The sequence below is a fragment of the Pygocentrus nattereri genome, chromosome 27 (assembly GCF_015220715.1).
Source record: "Pygocentrus nattereri isolate fPygNat1 chromosome 27, fPygNat1.pri, whole genome shotgun sequence".
Classification (NCBI taxonomy): domain Eukaryota; kingdom Metazoa; phylum Chordata; class Actinopteri; order Characiformes; family Serrasalmidae; genus Pygocentrus; species Pygocentrus nattereri.
The window spans coordinates 24,616,619-24,638,886 of record NC_051237.1 but is presented as its reverse complement, the minus strand read 5'-3'; the positions used below and the strand labels follow the sequence as shown (position 1 = coordinate 24,638,886).

The 22,268-nt window shown below is 43.3% G+C and overlaps 1 protein-coding gene across 2 annotated transcripts; it reads left to right on the top strand.

The window, feature by feature from the left end:
* Positions 1–7,773: 7,773 nt before the first annotated feature.
* Positions 7,774–13,729, top strand: si:dkeyp-113d7.1 (uncharacterized protein LOC407709 homolog). Of its 2 annotated transcripts, none has more exons than XM_037535178.1 (2): positions 7,774–8,098; positions 11,682–13,729. In XM_037535178.1, exon 2 carries the CDS (start codon positions 11,850–11,852, stop codon positions 13,347–13,349), a length of 1,500 nt encoding a protein of 499 aa, XP_037391075.1. In that variant the 5' UTR covers positions 7,774–8,098; positions 11,682–11,849; the 3' UTR covers positions 13,350–13,729. The 2 variants fall into 2 exon arrangements, with proteins under 2 accessions (XP_037391075.1, XP_037391076.1); XM_037535179.1 differs by lacking the exon at positions 7,774–8,098 and adding an exon at positions 8,735–9,102.
* Positions 13,730–22,268: the final 8,539 nt, after the last annotated feature.

Here is a 22,268-nt window from a genome sequence, read left to right as displayed (position 1 = left end):
GAATAAGTAAAACTTTGGGGACTGTTTTACTTCATTTTACTATGAATTGATTTAAATGTTTTTGTATATTTTATTTACATTTGTTAATACAGTTTATTTCAGTTTTCTTTGGGGACTATTTTGCCGCACAGCGCCCTGCATGTCTCCCTCCACCATGGATGGAGTTGAAGTTCTCTAAACTCTCATAAAACAGCGTCTCAGTCATCAGGCAGTGAATTCAGAACCAGTTCATGTAGGAACTTTCTGTGAGGAGCTTTTAGAGGGAGACGTCTGGTTCCTATCACCACCACTGGGAACAATTCTGACACCAATCAACTTTGTTGACATGCAGAAGTTTTGAAAAATGGGTGGATTTCCTGTTTAAAATCGCTCTTAATCACTCATTCGTCTTGCTCTTTACTGCAGTGACACTGTGGACAATCAGAAAATGCTCAAACCACGAAAGACACAGTGCCACATTTTGCCGTATGTATTTAATGGTTTCTTCTGCCGCAGAACCACTGCCAGCTCCTCCCGAGTTGAGGAACTTCATAATGTGCATTTTATGATGCTCTTATTTGCTTTCATACTTATGGTTCTTGGTGTCGTACAGTAGCGCTGCACGTACCTGTTTACGGATGTGTTGTTGGGGCTTTTGCGTCACTCGAGCTTGATGGTTGGATCTAATCTGGACGAGGCTTCTTCTTATTGACCAGTTTCCCAATTTGCACTCATTTTTCCATTCCTCCTCACTTCCATACCTCAGTGTCTCATGGGTCAGCGGGAGGGCGTTGCAGTAGTAAGCTAGGCGGCCCATTTCATTACCTCACACAGCAGTGATGTTCTACCATATTCTTATCATGCCTTTGTCTCTTCATGTTTTATTGGGTTTTACTGCCAAACGCTCTGAGCTGTCAGGGAAATAATGCACTTGGTCAGAAAAATGACAGATTTAAGCAGGTATTAAAGCAGGTACTCCACTGTTTCTGCACCAAGACTGCTGGATGTGCTTCTGCTTCATCCTGATTTTAGCTTCTATCTGCGCTGCAGGTTCAGATGTGGCTGTACTGGCTTCTGAGAATGTAAACAATCTGAGATGTAGAAGAGAGAAATTGGGGATTCATCATTTATGGTTTTGAGGTCCACACAACACCTACTAGAGAATGTGTTTGTACATAAATCTCAAACTCGGACACACATTCTGGTTGAAACCAGTGAGGTTCTGCATTACAGTGTGAACAGAGAGATTCAGGTTTGGTGTGAAACGGTTCAGATGTCTTTACAGTGGTGGTGATGGGAACCAGGCGTCGCCATGACTACAACACAGATACAGACATTTTATTTACCATCCAGAACCACCAGAGAACCTACACGAGTCTTCTGAGTTTATATGGAATGTTGATGATGGAGAACAGTGGAAAATCTGGAATAATCAGTTTTCTTTGGGGACTATTTTGTCGCACAGCGTCCTGCATGTCTCCCTCCACCATGAATGGAGTTGAAGTTCTCTAAACTCTCATAAAACAGCGTCTCAGTCATCAGGCAGTGAATTCAGAACCAGCTCATGTAGGAACTTTCTGTGAGGAGCTTTTAGAGGGGGACGCCGGGTTCCTATCACCACCACTGTGGACAGCTCTGACTCGGTTAGTTTATCTAGAACAGAGAGTTTCACAGCAAACCACTCTGTTTACATTTTAACCAGTTAATAACGCAGGAATTTTGAAAAAATGAGTGGAATTCCTGTTTAAGGCCCTGTGGACTTTTGGTGCCAAAACGGTGGAGTATCTAGAAAAAGAATAAAAATCAGCTTTTAGTCTTACGGAGACCTGCGACGGGCCAAGGATTTTTGTTTTAGTCGTCACTGCATTGCTGTACATTTTTTTTTCGTTTTTTAATGAGTATTCCAGAATTCTTATGAGTGTTTGAGCAGCAAAGTGGATTTAAGCATGGAAACTGTTGGTTGCAAACAAATATACAACTTTTAAATTGGATTAAGTAGGAATAATTTCAGTTTAGCCATAGAGTAAACAATACGCTGTTCTGGTTCCGGGCAGAGAATTGTTTATCTGTTATAAATTAGGAATGTTACCTTCAGAAACGAAGCTGGAGGAAAACTTTGGCCTTTAAATGTGTAAAATGTGTTTTTTCTTTTTTAATCTTTAGGTGAAGGGATTTTATGCTCGTTTGTATCTTCTTTTTTAATCAGAGAGGTTTTGTAGTAACAGTTATGCCCTCCGCTTATTATTAGTGTGTAAGTCCCTGGTTTGTGTCCGTCTGACGGAGCTTTATTTCTAAACCGTAGCTTTTGGTTTTCATCCTGATCTGTGGGATTGTGTAAAAAGGGAAGTGGTTTGAATTATGCTGTGTGTAATTCTGTATAATGAAGATAAAATAAAAGACCCTTTCTTAGCTTTTTTCCCCTCATTCACCACATCTACCCTGAATTTCACCACCATCATGTAGGTGATGATGCCATGATGATGTGATCGTTGTAACATTTTATATACATTGGATATGACACTGGGCTGTTACTGTGTGAAAATAAAAGATGTAATGTTGACGTTATGAGTTCTGTGTGATTTACTGTCAGTCGTACCTTCTTTAAGATCATTTAATGCCACACTGTGACTTTCATTTACAAAATATGGCCCAATTCCTAAGTCCTAATTACTGAGTTCAGTTTCCTAGCAACCGGCCATAGAAACACAGTTGAAACTTAAACACGTAATGAAAATAATGTTAAAATGTGAGTTAAGCTGCTGTTACTGATGATAAAAAAGGTTAAACAGAACTGAAGAGTGATAAATTGTAGGTTGTGAATGCTGTGAGAGCTCCCCGTGCTGTTTATCAGAACGTCACCGCTTTCAGTTTCAGTCTCCATTTCCCAAACGCTTTAGCCAAGCGCGCTAATGTTCCTCCTCCTAATAAACAGACACACATTCAGCTCCGCCTCCTCAGGATCTGAATCTGAGTGATCGGGGTAGAAGGGCCAAGGGTCACTCTAACAGAGCTTCAGGATTGCTCTGTGGAGAGAGGAGAACCTTCCAGAAGGACAACCATTTCTGCAGCACTCCACCAATCAGGCCTGTATGGTAGTAGCCAGACAGAAGCCACTCCTCAGTAAACGGCACAGACAGCCTGCTTAGAGTTTGCCAAAAGGCACCTGAAGGACCTCAGACCATGAGTAACAAAAATCTCTGGTCTGATGAAACAAAGATTGAACTCTTTGGCCTGAATGCCAAGTGTCATGTCTGGAGGAAACCAGGCACCGCTCTTCACCTGGCCAATATCATCCTTACAGTGAAGCTTGGTGGTGGCAGCATCATGCTGTGGGGTTGTTGAACTGGGAGACTAGTCAGGGTCGAGGTGAAGATGAATGCAGCACCGTACAGTGACATCCTTGAAGAAAACCTGCTCCAGAGCGATCTGGACCTCAGACTGGGGTGAAGGTTCATCTTCCAACAAAACAATGACCCTCAGCACACAGCCAAGATGACAAAGGAGTGGCTTCGGGAACGACTGTGTATGTTCTTGAGTGGCCCACCCACAGCCCAGACTTGAACCCGACTGAACATCTCTGGAGAGATCTGAAAATGGCTGTGCACCGACGCTCCCCATCCAACCTGATGGAACTTGAGAGGATCTGTAAAGAAATACAGGAGAAACTGCCCAAAAAATAGGTGCCAAGCTTGTAGCATCAAACACAAAAAGACTTGAGGCTGTAATTGCTGCCAAAGGTGCTTCAACAAAGTATTGAGCAAAGGCTGTGAAAACTTATGTACATGTGATTTTTTTTTTTTTTTTAAATCTGCAAAACAAACATTCAAAACTTTTTAAAATGTGTCATTTTGGGGTATTTTGTGCAGAATTTTGAGGGAAAAAAATGAACTGAATCCATTTTGGAATAAGGCTGTAACATAACGAAATGTGGAAAAAGTGAAGCGCTGTGAAAACTTTCTGAATGCGCTGTATTTCTTATGAATTAGACTACTGACTTTAGAATTAGTCCCTGTGCAACTGCTGAATATTAAAACATTAAACACTATAATAAACAATATAAAGTGATTGTATATATATATTCGATACATATATCCTACATATATTATAGATGGTCAGCTCTACTGACCGTATAGTGTCACTCCGTAGTTCTACAGTTACAGACTGTAGTCCTAACCCTAACCCTAACCCTGTTCTTTAGTGGTCAGGACCCCCATGGACCCTCACAGAGCACACACCACCACCACGTCAGTGTTGCTGCAGTGCTGAGAATGACATGCCAGCACAGGTTGCTCTCTCAGAAGGCGTGGCGTTCAGCCATGCATACGTTTTCATGCACAGAATATGCAGCAACCTCTGCGATCTGAGGGGCCAGACTCTCCTCACCCTGCAGACCACCAGCCGTACGTCCATCTCGGCTGGTTTAGACCTGAACCTGCTGCTGCGCTGAATTCCTCAGAGTGATCTTCATAAGCGGAGCAGGGTTCACACTGTGCTGCCTCTGCTCTTTAGATTAGTTCCATTTCTGCAATTCTCCAGCTGAAGATCCATCAATCTGTCAGTTCAGGGCCAAAATGTGTCAGCCAGCAGCCTCAGACTCACTTAAAGGCACAGCTCCCTTTACTTCGTACTCGAACTCCGGAGAAATCAGCACAGGCCTTCGCACTTCGCAGACATTAACCAGTTTCAGCTTTAAAACAGCCTGTAAAGTGACTGAACAGTAGACGCCCCTTATATTAACATGGAACTTTAATGACATGAATTAAATGTGTTGCGCTTCCTCCCACAGCATCTCTATTACCACTCCATTATTACACAGTAACTCCATAATAACTATACAGGAATGGCCCACTTGCTTTAACGTGTAACTTTAACACTGCTCCTGTGTAGTTGTTCATTCACTCTCAGTAATAAAGGTTCTAGACTGTCTCTGGGTCAGTTCCCCTCTTGTCACTGGGGTGGAACCCTCAATGCTCCATCTCAGTACCTTTAATCAGGGAACATAACTGAACCATAATCCACTGAAATGATGTTCTAAGCTGTACTGACTCCACACACCCCGCCTCGCCTCCAGGCTTTTATTCTACTGTTCTGTTTTAGAACATTCGGTTATGAAAAGGAACAAATACCAACTTTTCACCTGGAGAAACTGATTTAAGCTTTGAGGGAACATTTACACTGTTTGGACGTTGATGAACGAGAAACGTTCCTGAACAGAACCTTCAATTCTAACAATGTTGTAGTAGTGGGAAGAGCCAACCGTGACATATAGAACCATTTTATCTACTAAAGAACCCTTGAAGAACCATCTTGTAAGCTTAAGGAACCTCAGAACATGACCATTATAAACTCTTCATCTGGGCAGTGAGTGTTTATTTCTTTGAAATACTTGATTGTGTTGAATCAGGGGCCGCTGATGGAGTTTAATAGATCCCTGTGATGCTGGAGGAGAAATCTAGAACCAGACTTTATTCTTCTAAATATCTCACAAGATGTCAACAACTCTCAATGATACAGCAAAACGATCCAGGCTGTAAAAATCAACTTCCTTCCTATAAGTGTTCACTCTTAAAAAGAGGGTTCTTCAACAGCTCTTTAGTACAGACAATGGTTGTGTATAGAACCATGAACATTCAAAGAACCCTTTGCATGCTTAATTGGTTCTCTGCATGGTGAAATTGTTCCATTAGATTGATGGAGAATGCATTATTTATAGTTCTATATAGAAACTTACTGAAATTGTTTCTATATACACTCTTAAAACAGAAGGTTATTCAGGGGTTCTTTAGTAAAGGGAATGGTTCTTTTTAGATCCACAAGTTCTGTAGAGAACAATATGCATGCTTTAAAGGTTCTCTGCATGGTGAAATCGTGTTTCAGATTGATGGAAAATGTGTTAAGTGCTATATAGAACCTTATACAACACATTCTCCATCAATCTAAGGAAAGGTTTCATTATGGTGGTTCTTCAAGGGTTCTTTACTAAAGGGAATGGTTCTATATAGAACTATGAACACTCACAGAACCCTTTGCATGCTTGGTTCTATGCATGGTGAAATGGTTCGTCAAATTGATGGAGGATATGTTGTCAGTGGTTCTTAACAGTACCAAAAAGGGTTCTTGTATTGCTACAAACTTGACATCGTAACATTATCAGGACCCTTTTTGGTGCTATATAGAACCATTTAAAAAAGAACCATACACAAGAAATTTTCCACCAATCTGAAGAACAATTTTAAATGGCAAAGAACTGTTTAAGCATGCAAATGGTTCTATAGAGAACTCATGGTTCTAAATTGTACCACTGCCTTTACTGAAGAACCTTTGAAGAACCATCTTTTTAAATGTGAGTGCACGCTTCTGTGTAAGTGGCCTTTGGTGTTCGCTGCTGTGTTGATGCTACAGAGACACTGTACACACAGTGAGGCTGGCGGCTCTAAAACAGCAGAGTCAGCTGGAACCGGTGCCAGTCTGGTGAGGCAGAGCTGGCTGAGCCCCCAGTGGTGTGAAAACCATATGGGTTTCTGAATGAGGCCACTGTGACTCCGGCCCAATCAGGAACTGCAGACTCGGCACCATTCCCAGCATTACGTACCGCTTTATTAACAGAGGGGCTCTGGCAAACCTGTACGACTGCACTAGCGTACGTGACGTAGAACTCCATCAGTGCACAGCGTAAACAAAAACAGCGCAGTGCTGTGCAAACCCTTTAAACCCTATACTTAACTGAAAATAGTTCAAACATATGGATTAGATTTGAGTTCATATTCAGGAATTGTGGTCTGAAGGCGAACATCAGTTTCTGAATGTAAACTTATTAAAGCGAAAAAAATATTTAGTGCATTTAGTTCCATTTTGAGGTGTGCAGATTTGCATTTTGCCTACATTTTATAAGCTCACCTGACAAAAATGAGTCACCTGTGACTGTTGTTTGACATCGTCTTGCTGAAATAATTAAGGCCTTCCCTGAAAAAGACGTAGTCTGGATGACAGCATATCGCTGCTGGCGGAAGAAAACCTTGTATCATTTTTCAATTTCTGGCATAATTTCAAAGGACATCTTGCTCTTTACATTTTCTGTAAATTTCATAATGAATGAACCAAAAGAAACGGCCCAAAATGACTCGGAAAGACGTCTGGTTCCACTGACTTACATGAAAACTACTATATGTTTTTCCCTTCTCCTGTGAAGTTACCATTTTGGAGATACGTGGTTTAGATCCGACAACAGCGATATGTTGCTCCAAAACCTGTAAATATAATGCAGCATTAATGCCGGATGGTGCCTCTCCTCTTTAGCCCGGAGGACATAGCGTTTAAAAAGAATTTCAAATTTTGAACACTTTCCCACTTCTCCTCAGTCCATCTTAAATGAACTCTGGCCCAGAGAAGGTGGCAGCATTTCTGGATCCAGTTTATATTTGATTTCGTCTTTGCATGATGCAGATTTAACTTTCATTTGTGGAAATGGTGTTCACAGGCGGTTCACAGACAGTGTTCCTGAGGCTGTTCAGCGAGCCGATTTGAATTTAATATAGGGTTTGAATGGTTTGCACATCATTGCTTTTTTTTTAGTTTTTCTGGAAACAGTGTTGTAAGCGGATGCCCTCTTGTTCTTCCAGGGCTCCTTCTGCAGAGTTTAGAACACATATCACCCATTTCCAGAAGCCATGGAACAAAACCTGCAGCAGAACATCATCTGCATGCTTCAGCAGAACATCTGCATGCTTTAGCACCACATCTGCATTCTCTGTTTGCATGCTTTGGCAGCACGTGGCCCACTGCTGCAGAACCAGGAGGTCTACGCTGGGTCTAAAACGCTCATTCTAGATGTGCAGGCCGCGCTTTTTTCTAGTCGGAACCCAGAAACCTACATTTTTCAGTCGGAAGTAGGTTATATTTTCACGACGGAAGCAGCGCAGCAGCGTTAGTCAACGAAAGAGAGAGAGAGAGAGAGAGAGAGAGAGAGAGGGAGAGAGAGAGAGAGAACGAACGAACAAGAAGAAGAAGAAGAAGAAGAAGGAGGGAGAGTCTGCTGCTGGAGGAGGAGGACGTGGCGCTCCAGATTGCAGGCGAACGGAGGGCCAGCACAGAAAAACACCATGAACCGGAGAGAGAGCAGGTAAAAGCCCAACGGAGTCGCGCTTCGGCCGCATTTCCATCACAATCGGGCTTATTTGCATCTGTTTGTTTGTCCCGGGCTCGTATCTGTGCGCGTATGGACGAGGCTTCCTATTCGCCAGCTTCTTGTTCGAACTCTGCCGTTCCACCTTAAATGGTGCAGCAGTTGCATTCAGATGCCCGAGGCGCCAGAACCTATCTGCTGCACCACTTAAGGTGGAACGGTGGAGTTCGAACAAGAAGCCGACTTCAGCTTCATAGCGAATGTATCTCCTTCTGTTTCGCGAGAAAAAGCCCGGCTTATCTCGCTCGACCGAAAAGTACAGAATTATAATGAAACGTCGGCGCGTGAAAGTTGCAGCGCGGAGCGCAGAGCCGAACTTCGCCTCAGCGCTAATGCTAACAGGCTAGCGCCTCTGCCGCCGCCGCCGCCGCCGCTGCTGCTGCTGTTAGCCTAGCAGCTGGAGTCAGGCTAAGCGACGGTAGCCATAAACAAGATGGCCACTGGCTAAAGCTGCCTTTTTTGTGGCTTCCACCGCCAGAAAACCAGAAACGAGTATTAAAACACAAACACCACGAATTATGTCCCCTCACATCGCCCCCAAGCACGGCGCGGCAGCCGGGGCCGGCGGCGCTAACGCTAGCCGCGAAGCTAACGGCGGTTTATTGTGAGGAAAGAGAAAAGAGCGAAGAAGGCAGCGGACCGTCTGATGTGTGAATACTCAAAATAAAACTCCAAAAAACGCCCATTTCTCCCTCACATCTCTCCAAAACGACGCCCTGCCGGGGTGGGAATATCACTAGTGAGGCCCAGTTACCCACAACATGCATATCGCTGCTGTCTCGCATCTCCATTTTTTTTGTCATTTTTCAGTTTTTGACATGCTTTGAAAATACCTGTGGTGCTACATGTTGTGTGTAAATTTCACGATGAAGGGACCAACAGAAGTCACCCAGATTCGCTTGGAAAGACGTCTGGTTCCATAGACTTCCATTAAAAGTGGGGTATGTTTTTTCCTTCTCCTGTAAAGTTATTTTGGAGATACTAGGTTTTGAGCCGACAGCAGCGATAATCACGCTGTTAGACCGTTAGTACTGATGTTGAACTCAACTTCTGGCCCTGCTTTCGCTGAAAGAGGGATTCCAGCTATTTTTATAGGTGATCCCACCATAATTCGGGGGTTGAGATGTAAACAAAGTCACCCAGACTCTTTTGGTGTGTAGTGGTTAAGTGTAAAGGACCTTACGAATGAGGATTTCTTTACAGTGCTGGTGATAGGAACCCGGGGGTCACTGTGTCTTACATGCAAATGTAGGCATTTTATTTACTATCCAAAGGTCGTTATATGGAGTGTTGATGATGGAAAAATCTGGAATAATGAGTTTTCTTTGGGGACTATTTTGCCGCACAGCGCCCTGCATGTCTCCCTCCACCATGAATGGAGTTGAAGTTCTCTAAACTCATAAAACAGCGTCTCAGTCATCAGGCAGTGAATTCAGAACCAGTTCATGTAGGAACTTTCTGTGAGGAGCTTTTAGAGGCGGACGTCTGGTTCCCATCACCACCACTGTGAACGGTTCTGACTCGGTGAAGTTCTGTAGAACAGAGCGCTTCCCACCAAACCGCTCTGATTACGTCTTAACCACTTAATTATAGAGAAAGTGATAAAAATTGGTGGAATTCCCGTTTCATCGTGATATCAGGCGGCTGTACGCAGCCACCAAACCACACGAGGGTTTAGCTTTGATAGCTCGAGTGTTTAGCAGATAAAATCTATGTTTTCTAAGAGTTTATCGAGTGCCTGAACAGCATGGTTCATATTTTTGGCTCTGAATAGTCTTATTGATGTGTGTTGTGCAGTTTTCCGTGTAGGTAGATGGGCACCTACAAAGCATGTCGAAAAACGAGAGAAATGTGTTCACACGTTTAGCTTTGTTGCTCTAGTTTACTTGAGCAATTTGACGTTTGTGTTGACATTGAGAACGTACTGCAATGCGGGTGTATTTGCAGGATTATTAAAAATTGTGACAAATCAACTAAAAAGGTGCTTTAAATACCTGAGATTGATATAATGAAGGTATAACCTCAAAAAGTTGTGTGACATGGCAATCACAACACTTTGAGATGTTTCCACTATACATGATGTATCACAATATTTACCTTTTCTGAAATCTGATATGCTGAAACAGATGAATTTTAAAAATATGCTATCGAGTACTATGAATCTAATCATTTGTGTGTGATACTGTACATGCTGTGCCACATTAAATACCATTAAATATAAATTATTATTGTGCTCTGTGTTGTCAAACCTGCAGCAGGGAAGTGCTGACGATATCCATGATATACTCATATAAACGTATCATGATGTATGTGCATATTGTCATATTGCTCTGCCGTATAACATCACGACACTTCGGGACATTTTTGCGATGTTCATTTAATTTTTCAGAGCTTTGAGAACCAGTAATGCCTCATTTAATAAATACTGTCAAATGCATTTATATTTACCGCAAGAGTGCTGGGTTCTCCAGTCAGCAGACGTATCATAGCTAGGGCGAATAGGTTAGAGTCCAAATTACCACTGAGCTAAGAAACAAAATCCAGGGCTGGTACTTGTGCTTTTAAAACAGAGGGTTCTTCAAAGGTTCTTTAGCAAAGAAATGGTTCTATGCAAGATAAGATAATCTTTTATTAGTACCACAACAGGGACATTCTCAGTGCTACAGCAGCAAAGGGAGAACAAGACATTAACAAGCAAGTAATTAACCTTATTAATTACTTAACAGGGTTATATATGATTCAGAGGTTCTATGCGTTGTGAAAGTGTTCTTCAGATTGACAATGCATGTGTTATAGATGGTTCTGTGTAGATCTTTTTTGAAAATGATTATAGCACACAAAAGTGTTCTTTTATTATTTGTTTATTATTTGTTATGATGTCAGGCTTATAGCAACAGAAGAACTGTTTTTGGTTCTACGCAGAACTCTTAAATTTTCATAAATGTGCAGTATAAAACCATATACATTCTCCATCAATCTGAAGAACCATGTCATGAGGCAAAGAACCCTTTCAGCATGCAAATGGCTCTTTGAGTGTTAATGCTTCAATATAGAACAATTTTCCTTACTAACGAATCCTTGCAGAACCATCTTTTTTAAGAGTGTAGAACGATACAGAATTAAACTCAGTGTAAGTGCAATATAATGCATTTCAGTAAGTATTTAGATTGGTGTTCGCTTACTTTCTGTACAAAGAGGTGGTCTTCGGTTTGTGTTTGAGGATTGTAAGAGGTTCTGCTGTTCAGACAGCCAGTGGTAGTTGGTTCCACCAGAGAAGAGTCCTGGTGCTTGTCTTCCATGTGTCTTGAAGGGGCTGTACTTGAATGCAGGGATTTTTATTCAACGCTGCACGAGATGTAATTGAACAGGCCTAATTCTGCTGTCCATCGTCTGATGATGTCCATGATATGATCATGAAAGTACACTTGTAGTTTATCCCAATAAAGACATAGTGCTATTTGTCCACCTCTGCCTGCTACTTATGAGTAACCTGTAGTTCTGCTTTTGTCCCCAAACCCAGGAGCCACAGGGAAGAGTGCTGCTCCTAACCCAAGGAAGAAGTGGCCTCGGCAGCCCCTGGCACTAGAGCGGCGCTCCTGTTGGGAGGCTGACTTTCAGCACTGAGCTAGCTAGCTAATCTCGCTCAGAACGGAAGCTTTCGTCGGCGGGTGGACTCGACCCCACCAGCATGGCCGAGCTGGAGACGGAGTGCATCGCCTTAGGACTAAACGCTCTGGCGTCCGAGTGTGGCACGCCGCCTCTTGACCCACTGCGTCCAGAGTGCAGCCCCCCGACCCTCACCATGCTGTCGTCTTCGGGGTGCAGCACGCCCACCCTCAGCACTCTGACCTCCGAGATCGCCGAGCCCATGGCCATGTTACCGTGCGTGAAGAGCGAGCCGGACCTGGACCCCATCCGCACAGTGGACCTGTCCGAGATCCAGCCGCTCAGCACAGCCGAGCTGGGCTCGGAGCAGATCAAGATGGAGATTAGTGGCCTGGACTACATCAAGTCAGAGCACCATGGCGACCTGCATTCCTTCCACGGTACGGAGCTGGACTCCTACAAGTCGCATTATGAACCCAGCCTGGTGTTTGACTACATCACCCACGTCTCTGACAGCCTCGAGTACATCAAGTCAGAGCAGCACGCCGACCTGCAGTGCTACTACGCCACGGAGCTGGGGTCCCTCAAACCTGAGTACGAGCCCAACCTCATGTCCAGCCACCTGAAGTCGGAGATGAACGGCCTGGAGTCCATCCACATGGCAGAGTTGCGCACCGAGCTGAACAAGCTCCGCCCTGACGCCGTCATCGACGGCATGGGCAAACTGGACTCCGAGTTCCCCGCGGGCCACCTGTACGAGCTGCAGTCCGCTCAGGTGGGCAAAGGCCCGAACGCACAGACGCAAACCAGCACAAAAACAAATGGCACGAATCAGCGCAAACCTCGCAACCTCACGGGAGAGAAACCGTTCTCCTGCACGCAGTGCGGGAAGAACTTCAGCACTCTGGGTAACCTGAAGACACACCAGCGCATTCACACCGGAGAGAGGCCTTACACCTGCTCCCAGTGCGGCAAGAGCTTCGGGCAGGCAGGCAACCTCAAGAGGCACCAGCTCATCCACACGGGGCAGAAACCCTACACCTGTGCTCACTGCCCCAAGGGTTTCACCAAAGCCGACGACCTCCGTTCTCACCAGCGGCTGCACACGGGCGAGAAACCCTTCACCTGCACGGAGTGCGGGAAGAGCTTCTGCCAGTCCAAGGAACTGAAAGCCCATCAGCTGAGCCACACAGGAGAGAGGCCCTTCTGCTGCTCGCACTGCGGCAAGAGCTTCACCAAGGAGATGAGTTTCCGCAACCACCAGCAAATCCACACGGGCGAGAAGCCCTTCGCCTGTTCGCAGTGCGGCAAAAGCTTCAGCAATTCAGGGGTCCTCAAAACGCATGAGAAGATTCACACTGGGGAAAGACCTTTTGGCTGCACGCAGTGCGGCAAGAGCTTCGGCCGCTTGGGACATCTAAAAGCACACCAGCAGATCCACACGGGCGAGCGGCCGTACGCGTGCCAGCATTGTGGGAAGAGCTTCAGCCAGTCGGGCCACCTCAAAGCACACGAGCAGATCCATAAACGAGAGCGGCCCGATCTCAGCAGCGGCAGCAGCCGCAGTAACGATAGTAGCTAAACACCTCTTAACCTCTCAAAGTATTACTCTTTTTGTTTTTTTTTTTGTTTTTTTTTCTCCCTTTTTTAAAAAATAAAATTTACAGTATATATATATAAATATATATGTTTCCTTATGTTTTCATACCTTATGTTCTTTTTTGCAATATATTTTTTTGGGGTCCATTTGTGACTGATTTGCTCTTATGCAAGTGTCTTTTTGTTCGGGGGATCAGTGAAGTTACGTAGAACGCTTTGTATCTCGTCTGATCTGTGTTGTAGTGAGTGCCATTCTAGTTTCTTTCCTCCAGAAAATACTCACTGTGTACACATTTATTGATAACATGTAATTCCTAAACCATGTACTTCAATGAATTATTAAAAAAAAAACTAATGTACAAAAAAAAAAAATTACTGTTCCTTTTCTGTTGTTTTTTTTTATTTTTTTTTTATAAAGGTGATAGTTCTGCGGTTTTCTTTACAGGTGTTTTACAGATGCTCAGTAATTACCAATCGGAGCTGGTTTTCTTGATATACACTAAATTACTCTGTATGTACTTTTGCTGTAGAATTTGAGGTGTTTTGTATACAGTAACAGCACCTAATCCATAAGGAAACAGCTTTGTAAAGTGCTGGGGATGAAAAAGGGACGACAAAAGTATTAAATCACAGAGTCACTGAAAAACAGGTTGAGTGACAGCACTGCTGCAGAGACCTTTATTTACGCATCCTCTGTTGTGGCAGTAAATCACCTACAGTGTTGTTTTGGTGTTTTTACTGTATGCTTAAAGGCTACAAGGGTTAGGAGTGTTTATGGGAATTTCTGACCGTTCTTCCAGAAGCATATTTGTGAGGTCAGACACTGATGCTGGACGAGAAGGCCTGGCTCACAGTCTCCACTCTAATTCATCCCAAATGTGTTCTATGGGGTTGAGGTCAGGACTCTGTGCAGGCCAGTCAAGTGCTTCCACACAAAACTGGCTCATCCGTGTCTTTATGGACCTGCTTTGTACACTGGTGTGCAGTCATGCTGGAGCAGGAAGGGGCCGTCCCCAAACTGTTACCACAAAGTTGGGAGCATGAAATTGTCCAAAATCTCTTGGTGCTGAAGCTTTAAGAGTTCCTTTCACTGGAACTAAGGGGCCGAGCCCAACTCCTGAAAAACACCCCCACACCATAATCCCCCCTCCACCAAACTTTAGACTCGGCACAGTGCAGTCAGACAAGTACCGTCTCCTGGCAACCGCCAAACCCAGACTCGTCCATCGGGTCGCCAGATGGAGAAGCGTGATTGGTCACTCCAGAGAACACGTCTCCACTGCTCTAGAGTCCAGTGGCGGTGCTTTACTCCACTGCATTCCACGCTTTGAAGTTTTGAGGTCTGTAGTGATTGACTCTGCAGAAAGTCAGTGACCTCTGCGCTCTATGCCCCTCAGCATCCGCTGACCCCGCTCTGTCATTTTACGTGGCCGACCACTTCGTGGCTGAGCTGCTGTCGTTCCCAATTGCTTCCACTTTGTTATAATCCCACTGACAGCCGACTGTGGAATATTTAGTAGTGAGGAAATTTCACGACTGGACTTGTTGCACAGGTGGCGTCCGATCACGGCACCACGCTGGAATTCACTGAGCTCCTGAGAGCGACCTGTAGAAAAAACACATTTACAAAGATTTTCTTTCGTGAATTCGGCCCCTGTCTCACAAAATCCAGAGTTTAACCGGACTGAAATGTTTACATCTAAGCAGGCTCAGGACATCACTAGGCCTCACAGTCCAGATCCTGCATGATAAGCATCTGATATCTGGAATAAGTTTTGTAGTTCCCTAGTTACGTATCTCAGATATGTGTAAAAAGGAGGGGGGGCAGTATGGCTGAACAGTATCTTTACATCTACTGTATACTTTAAAGACCTAAAATGCGTGTCTTATTTCCATGAGGTTGTTCCCTCTGGTGCAGAACAGATTTACTCACTGTCCACATTCTTCACATGCCACTGTGTCTCGTTTCATCTGGTACTGCTCACAATTTATGCAATGAAATTTATGAAGTTGAGGAAGCTGCATTTGGAAAACAGCTAAACTGAAATCTGAGCTGTTTGTGCAGCAGCTCGGCCACAGTTCCATTAACGTCTGGTGTGTGACGTGATGTTTCTAAGATGAAGAAAATATGATCATTAGACGGCTTTAAACTGCGAAAAGTCCAGGTGTAAAAACAAAACATCTATTCCTCCAGAATGTAATGTGTACATAATAAGCATTCACTGTCACTCAAACATCATCTTACGGCAAGTTTTTTGTCCTTTCAACAGTAATCGGTCCACATTTTATGTCCATTTTATTGAAGTTACATTTACCATGTTGGCTGTCAATCTGGATGGATGGATGGATGGATGGATGGATGGATGGGCTGTCAATCTGTCTGAGTATGTGCTGATATACTAGTACAGACTAAAATATGTAAACGAAAACTCAGACTTATTCTGCTCTGCTTTAATCTTCAGCTCAGCTGTAGCTGCTTTTCTCACATCTCCAGCAGGAAACCTTTCCTCTGAAGTTGATCAGTTTCTTGTAAAACGTCTCTCAATGTTTGAGTTTTTACGAGGCTGAAGTCGCTTCATATTCACCAGCTTCTTGTTCACATTTTCCCGTTCCACCTTAAATGGCACCTGAGACGCCACAATGTAACTGCTGCACCATTTAAGGTGGAACGGGAAAATTTGAACAAGAATCTGGCGAATGAGAAACTTCAGCTTCACGACTTCTTAGTGTTTCAGTTTCTTGTTGCAGATTAAAACAGCTGGACTGGTTATTAAGATTAAGTGACCCTTATTAGTCCCACAACGGGGAAATTTCACCTCTGCATTTAACCCATTCATGAAGTGAAACACCACATACACTCTAGTGAGCACACCCACATTAGGGGGCAGTGGGCAGCCCTATCCACAGTGCCCGGGGAGCAGTTGGGGGTTAGGTGTCTTGATCGAGGACACCTCAGTCATGTACTGTCAGCTCTGGGGATCAAACCGACGACCTTCCGGTCACAGGGCCGGTTCCCTGACCTCCAGCCCATGACTGCCCCATTATAAACACAAATAAGTCCATTCGTTTCCAAATCATCGATGTCCGTCTTAAATCTCTCTCTTTGCCATTTCGTATCTACTAGCTGGGCGAGACTGTTGTCTGTGTTGCTATGGTGACCAGCCGTCTGCGCTGATCTTCAGGGTTAAAGGGTGAATCAGCAGTTCTACATTAACTCCAGCGTTTCAGACCATTTACTGTTAAACTGTGTTGAACGACCAGCAGAGCTTTATTTTACTGTAGAGGAGGATTATTTTATTATTACCTAATCTAATCCAGCTGTGGAGCCGTAGCAGGGCAGGAAAAGAGCCACATGTTGCTGACCGCTGGTTTAGGGTGATATTAGAGTCCATTAACTCAGATGCTTTGAGGAAACCGTTTGTCTTTAACCATTTAAGATTAAGTAACTCAAATCAATTAATCTCTAAACTGAGCATGAACAAAACATGCTTACTGCTTTATACACACTCTTAAAAAAATGGTTCTCCGAGGGTTCTTTAGTAAACAGAATGGTCCTATACAGAACTATGAACACTAAAAAAAAAGCTTTGCATGATAAAAGGGTTCTAAAAGGTTTTTTTTTGCACAAGCCTGTTACAGTAGAAGAACAGTTTTTGGTTCTATGTAGAACCATCTACAACACATTCTCCTTTAAGCTGTAGAACCATTTCACCATGCAAAGAACCCTTTAATCATGCAAAGCATTCTTGGAGTGTTCGTGGTTCTGTATAGAACCATTCTCTTTACTAAAGAACCCTCGAAGAACCATCTTTTTTTAGAGTACACTTAAGCGAATTGAGTATGTTGTAACTCTGTATTTTGTTAATCTCAAGATGATGTTGAATGGACATTAATAGCTTTATTAACTCAGGATGATTAACTCTCACTGCCTTCACACAAATGTCGCCGCTCCAGTTACTCAGTTTGCTACATTAAAAACTTAACTGGACTGAAAAAAAAGATGGTTCTCCAAGGGTTCTTTAGTAAAGTCAGTGGTTCTATACAGAATTGTGAACACTCAAAGAAGCCTTTGCATGACTAAATGGTCCTCTGCATGGTGAAATGATTCAGATTGATGGAGAATGCGTTCTATATGGTTCTATGTAGCAGCAAGAAGGGTTCTTCTATTGCAACGGTATCAGTCTTGTTACAATAGAAGAACTCTTTTTGGTGCTATATAGAACACATTTCAAAAAGGTTCCGTATAGAACTTTGTTTGCCGTAAACTGTTTAAGTTTAAGCCACTCTTTTCTCGACGTATCTGCTCCTTATTCACAGCTGGAGCGTGTGCAGTAGCGGACACGTCAAATTCCAGATAGCAGCCTATCGGTCCACTGGCTTGATAAGGTGGGCACCCTCGGACCACCCATATTACTGCACATACACATTGGTGTTTATTTCTCATAGTTTTATCTTTAGTTTTATACATGTTGTCTATATAATAACAAGTAACAAACTGTAAAATCCTTGTTAACTAATTAATCCGGTTAATTCTTTTCTTGTTCCTCTTTCCTTGAGTACCTTGTTGTCCCTTTGCTGCTGTTGAGTCTGCCTCATTCTTCCTTTATGGAGCTGGTCTGTGCTCAGGGGCTCAGTCCTGCTGGAACAGGAAAGGCTCTTCCCCAAACTGCTGACACAAAGCTGGAAGCTTAACTGTGTAAAATGTCTTTGTGCTGTAGCATCAACATCACCTTTCACTGGAACTGAGAGCCCAAACCCTGAGCCCATCATCCCTCCTCCACCAAACTTTACTGCTGGCTCTGTGTTCCGGTAGGTAACGTTCTCCTGACATCCACCAAACCCAGATTCATCATCAGACTGACAAATAGAGAAGCTGATTTGTCACTCCAGAGAACACGGTTCCACTTTTCCAGATTCCAGTGGCGGATCTTTACACCCCTCCAGCCGATGCTTGGCATTACGCATAGTGATCTTAGGCCTGTGTGCAGCTGATCAGCCATGGAAACCCACTTCATGAAGATCCTGATGCTCAGTTCTTGTGCTGAAATTGCTTCCAGAGGCAGATTGGATATCTGTAGAGAGTGGCTGAGCTGTTGTTGCTCCATTTCACATTAATAGCACTTACGGTTGTCTGGGGCACATCTAGCAGGACAAAACAATGTATAATCTGACTTGTGTTAGAGGCGACATCCTATGACAGAGCCATGTGTAAAGTCATTGAGCTCATAGTGCGACCTTCTACTGCCAGTTTTTGTCTGTGGAGACCGCAAGGCTAGGTGCTTGATTATATATACCTGTTAGCAATGGGTGTGGCTCAAACACCAGAACTCAATAATTAGGAGGTGTGTCCACATACTTTTGGCTAAGTAGTGTATATTAGACTGAAGTGCACTTCACTTGCGTAATAGAAAGCTTCTTGCACCTCATCTGAAACTCAGCCGCAACCGTTGCAAGCATCTCACCTTAATGGAACAATTTGTATGAAACAGCCAATTAACACACCAGTAACACATCATGTGATCACATCGAACGACATCACTTCAGGTGACTGATTGCGCCGGATCAGTGGAAAACAGAGGATGGTTTATTGATTGGTTAAGAATTGTATGATGTATCAGAAAAATGGGCTGTGTAGCAGAATTATAATGTGTTGTGTGCAACGTTACTTTTGACTGGCTTTGTGTAACTGTCAAGTTGCACAAAAGTTGCAGGCACAACCTACAGCTAGTTGCACAAAGGTTTCAGCCGTCTAAGAGTGTCAGTCTCGGATTTTCAGGTAGAGGATTTTAGAGACAGATAAAGGTTCCACTGTCTTGGACACACAGATTCCTCACTGACTAACTGGTCGAATTTCCTTCCAAAAATCTGGTTATTTTAGGTCTTTACACATTAAACTCAACAGGATTTTTAGAAAGACCATCCAGCTGGTGATTCACTGAAGAATCATCTCCCTCAGAAATTCAAATAGCAGCTGGTCACAAATTATTTGCGTGTGATGCCTGAAGTCAGATGCACTCAGAGAAAAGCGGAAGAAGCAAAAATAAAAAAGCCCAAATCAGAAACACGACCCTAATTTAAAATGTGCTTTTTTTGCTTTTTCGTGACTTCTGAAGCTGGATGTTTACGTGCTGAACAGCTCAGGAGAACAGGAGCTCTAGTGTTTCGCAAGGATGTAAACATCCTTGCCTATTTTAAAAACAGACCCTGTGGCCTCAGCTTGAGGCACCGGAGGAATAGTCAGTTTTCAGCAAAAGAAATAATCCTTTCAGACACAAATATTCGCAGGACACGTCCAAACAGTTACTGCATTATTGCATAACAGCAATTGACAGGATCTGTTTGTGATCTGTGAAAGAGAAGCCAGGTGCTAGATACTAAAAACCGACTTATATTAGTTCTTACTGGATGTTTTCGGGGAGGTGGAACCCTGGAGTTAAAAAGCTGTGCTATGCTAAGCCGCCACTAGGTGGTGCCAGTTATTTACACAAGCAGCTCTGGACCACAGCACTGTGGATGTTTGGTTCAGCCTGGTTCAGCATAAACATCGTGTGTTTGCTCTTGTCTTTATTTTACTCCGCCTTTCAGTGGATCTGTATGCACTGTGTTTAAACCAGTTCACTCTTTAAACGGTTCTTTAGCTCTTAAACACAGTACCTCTCTACAGAGCCATGAACTGAATGAACCATTTCTTCTTCTTTCGGCTGCTCCCTTTAGGGGTCGCCACAGCGGATCATCTGCCTCCATCTTGCCCTATCCACTGCTTCCTCTACTTTCACACCAACCATCTCCATGTCCACCTTCACTACATCCATAAACCTTCTCTGAGGTCTACCTCTTCTCCTTCTGCCCGGCAGCTCCATCTCCAACATTCTTTGACCAATATATCCACTATTCCTCCTCAACACATGTCCAAACCATCTCAACCTGGCCTCTCTGGCTTTATCTCCAAACTACTCCACCTTCACTGTCCCTCTGATCTGCTCATTTCTAATCTTGTCCATCCTTGTCACTCCCAACGAAAATCTCAGCATCCAACTGAATGAACCATTTGCATGCTTAAATAGTTCTTTGCATGGTGAAATGGTTCTTTGTAGCACCAAAAGTGATGGTGTCATGCTTGTAACAATAGCAGAAACGATTGGGGTGCTGTATAGGACCCGTTTCAACAAGCTTCTATATAAAACCATATACAGCGCATCTCCATCAGTCTGAAGAACCATATCACCATGCAAAGAACCCTTTAAGTATGCCAAGGGTTCTTTCAGTGTTCATGGTTCTACATTTTCTTTACTAAAGAACCCTTGAAGAATCATCTTTTTAAAGAGGGTACAAGCTTGACATCGTAACAAGAGAAGAACCCTTTTTGGTACTTTATAGAACCCTTTTAAAAAGGAGATAACATAGAAGCATATGCAGCACATTCTCTATCAGTCTGAAGAACCATTTCACCATGCAGAGAAACATTTAATCATGCAAGAGCATTTATGGTTCTATATAGAGCCACTGTCTTTTCTGTGTAGACAGAAACAAAACACTGAATTCAAACCCCCAGTCCAAGTCCAGTGTGATCTCACTGGAGAACCGAGCAAAGATCGTTGGTTTCTTACAGCATCACCGGCATGAAAGAGATTGAGTGATAGTAGTAAGTTCCTCCGTATCACACGACTGAGGCCAGAGAATTCACTGCAGACAGGTACTGGGTTCTACAACTGATTTAAATTCGATATTCAGCTTATCCAGAACATAAAGACCTAATCTGGAGTGGCCACCCCCAAACGTCTTTGTTCTTCTCTGCTGTACAGACATGGATGGCACCATTCAGCTCATTCTTCAGTAGAACTCATCTACATGCTTCTTAAAAGGTTTTCAGTGAAGAAAATGGTTCTATATAGAAACATGAACACTCAAAGAACCATGTCTATATTTAAAGATTTCATTGCATCATGAAATGGCCCTTCAGATTTGTGGAGAATATACTGTATACTCAAAAATCTGATCATAGTCTGATTTCCGCAGTTAACTGATGATTCAAATGGTCGTGGCTCTGATTATTAGATCAGAGGAAGGTCTAGATATCTGATTAAGAATCTGTTAAAGAGGCTGGATTTGAGCTCAGAAACCAAGCCAATTACACACTCAATGAAATGAAGGATTTAAATATTCGTCATCTTCTAGATGATGAATGTTCATATTTTCAGGTGAAGTGGCGCGATGTTTAAAAAAAGCTTTACGTTTACAAAGTTTTACGATCCATGTACGTCGCGTCTTCTCCTGTGAATTTATTGGCTGGTTATAAACCAGAAATCTGATTACTGTCTGAGTCATGTAGAACCGGAGTTTCCCTATGATCTGATTACTCAAGATCATGTAAACATCAGACAAAATCTGATGCTCTACAGTATAACTGCATGTTGTAGTCAATCAAGTACTATATACACAACAGAATGCCAGAAGTGCATTACACATTATTACGTTTATTACGTGGATAAATTGTCATTGTAAGTGTTGATTATAACTTCAGTGCTAAAAATATAGCAGCCTGTTTATAAACACATGCTCAGTCGTGCCATGATTTCTTTTAACGATTTACAGATTATTCCAGGATCTGAAATAAAACCAAGATAGCTTCTTCTGTGGCATCTCTCGAAAAGATCCCCTTATTATAGTGTTTGTGGTGAAGATCTTAGAATGGCACACTGAGGACATTTGTTTGAAGACAGTGAAAAGCTATAGAGTCAGATGATAAGACAGATCAGAGGATTTGCGGAAGCGTCCACAAGGGGGCGCTGATGACCTCCCAAGGCAGCTCTGAAGATCGCAGGACACGGCTGCTCAGTCCTGGTCCTGGAGATTGACTACCTTTGAGGATTTAGATCAAACACACCTGGCTCTGATTGTCAGG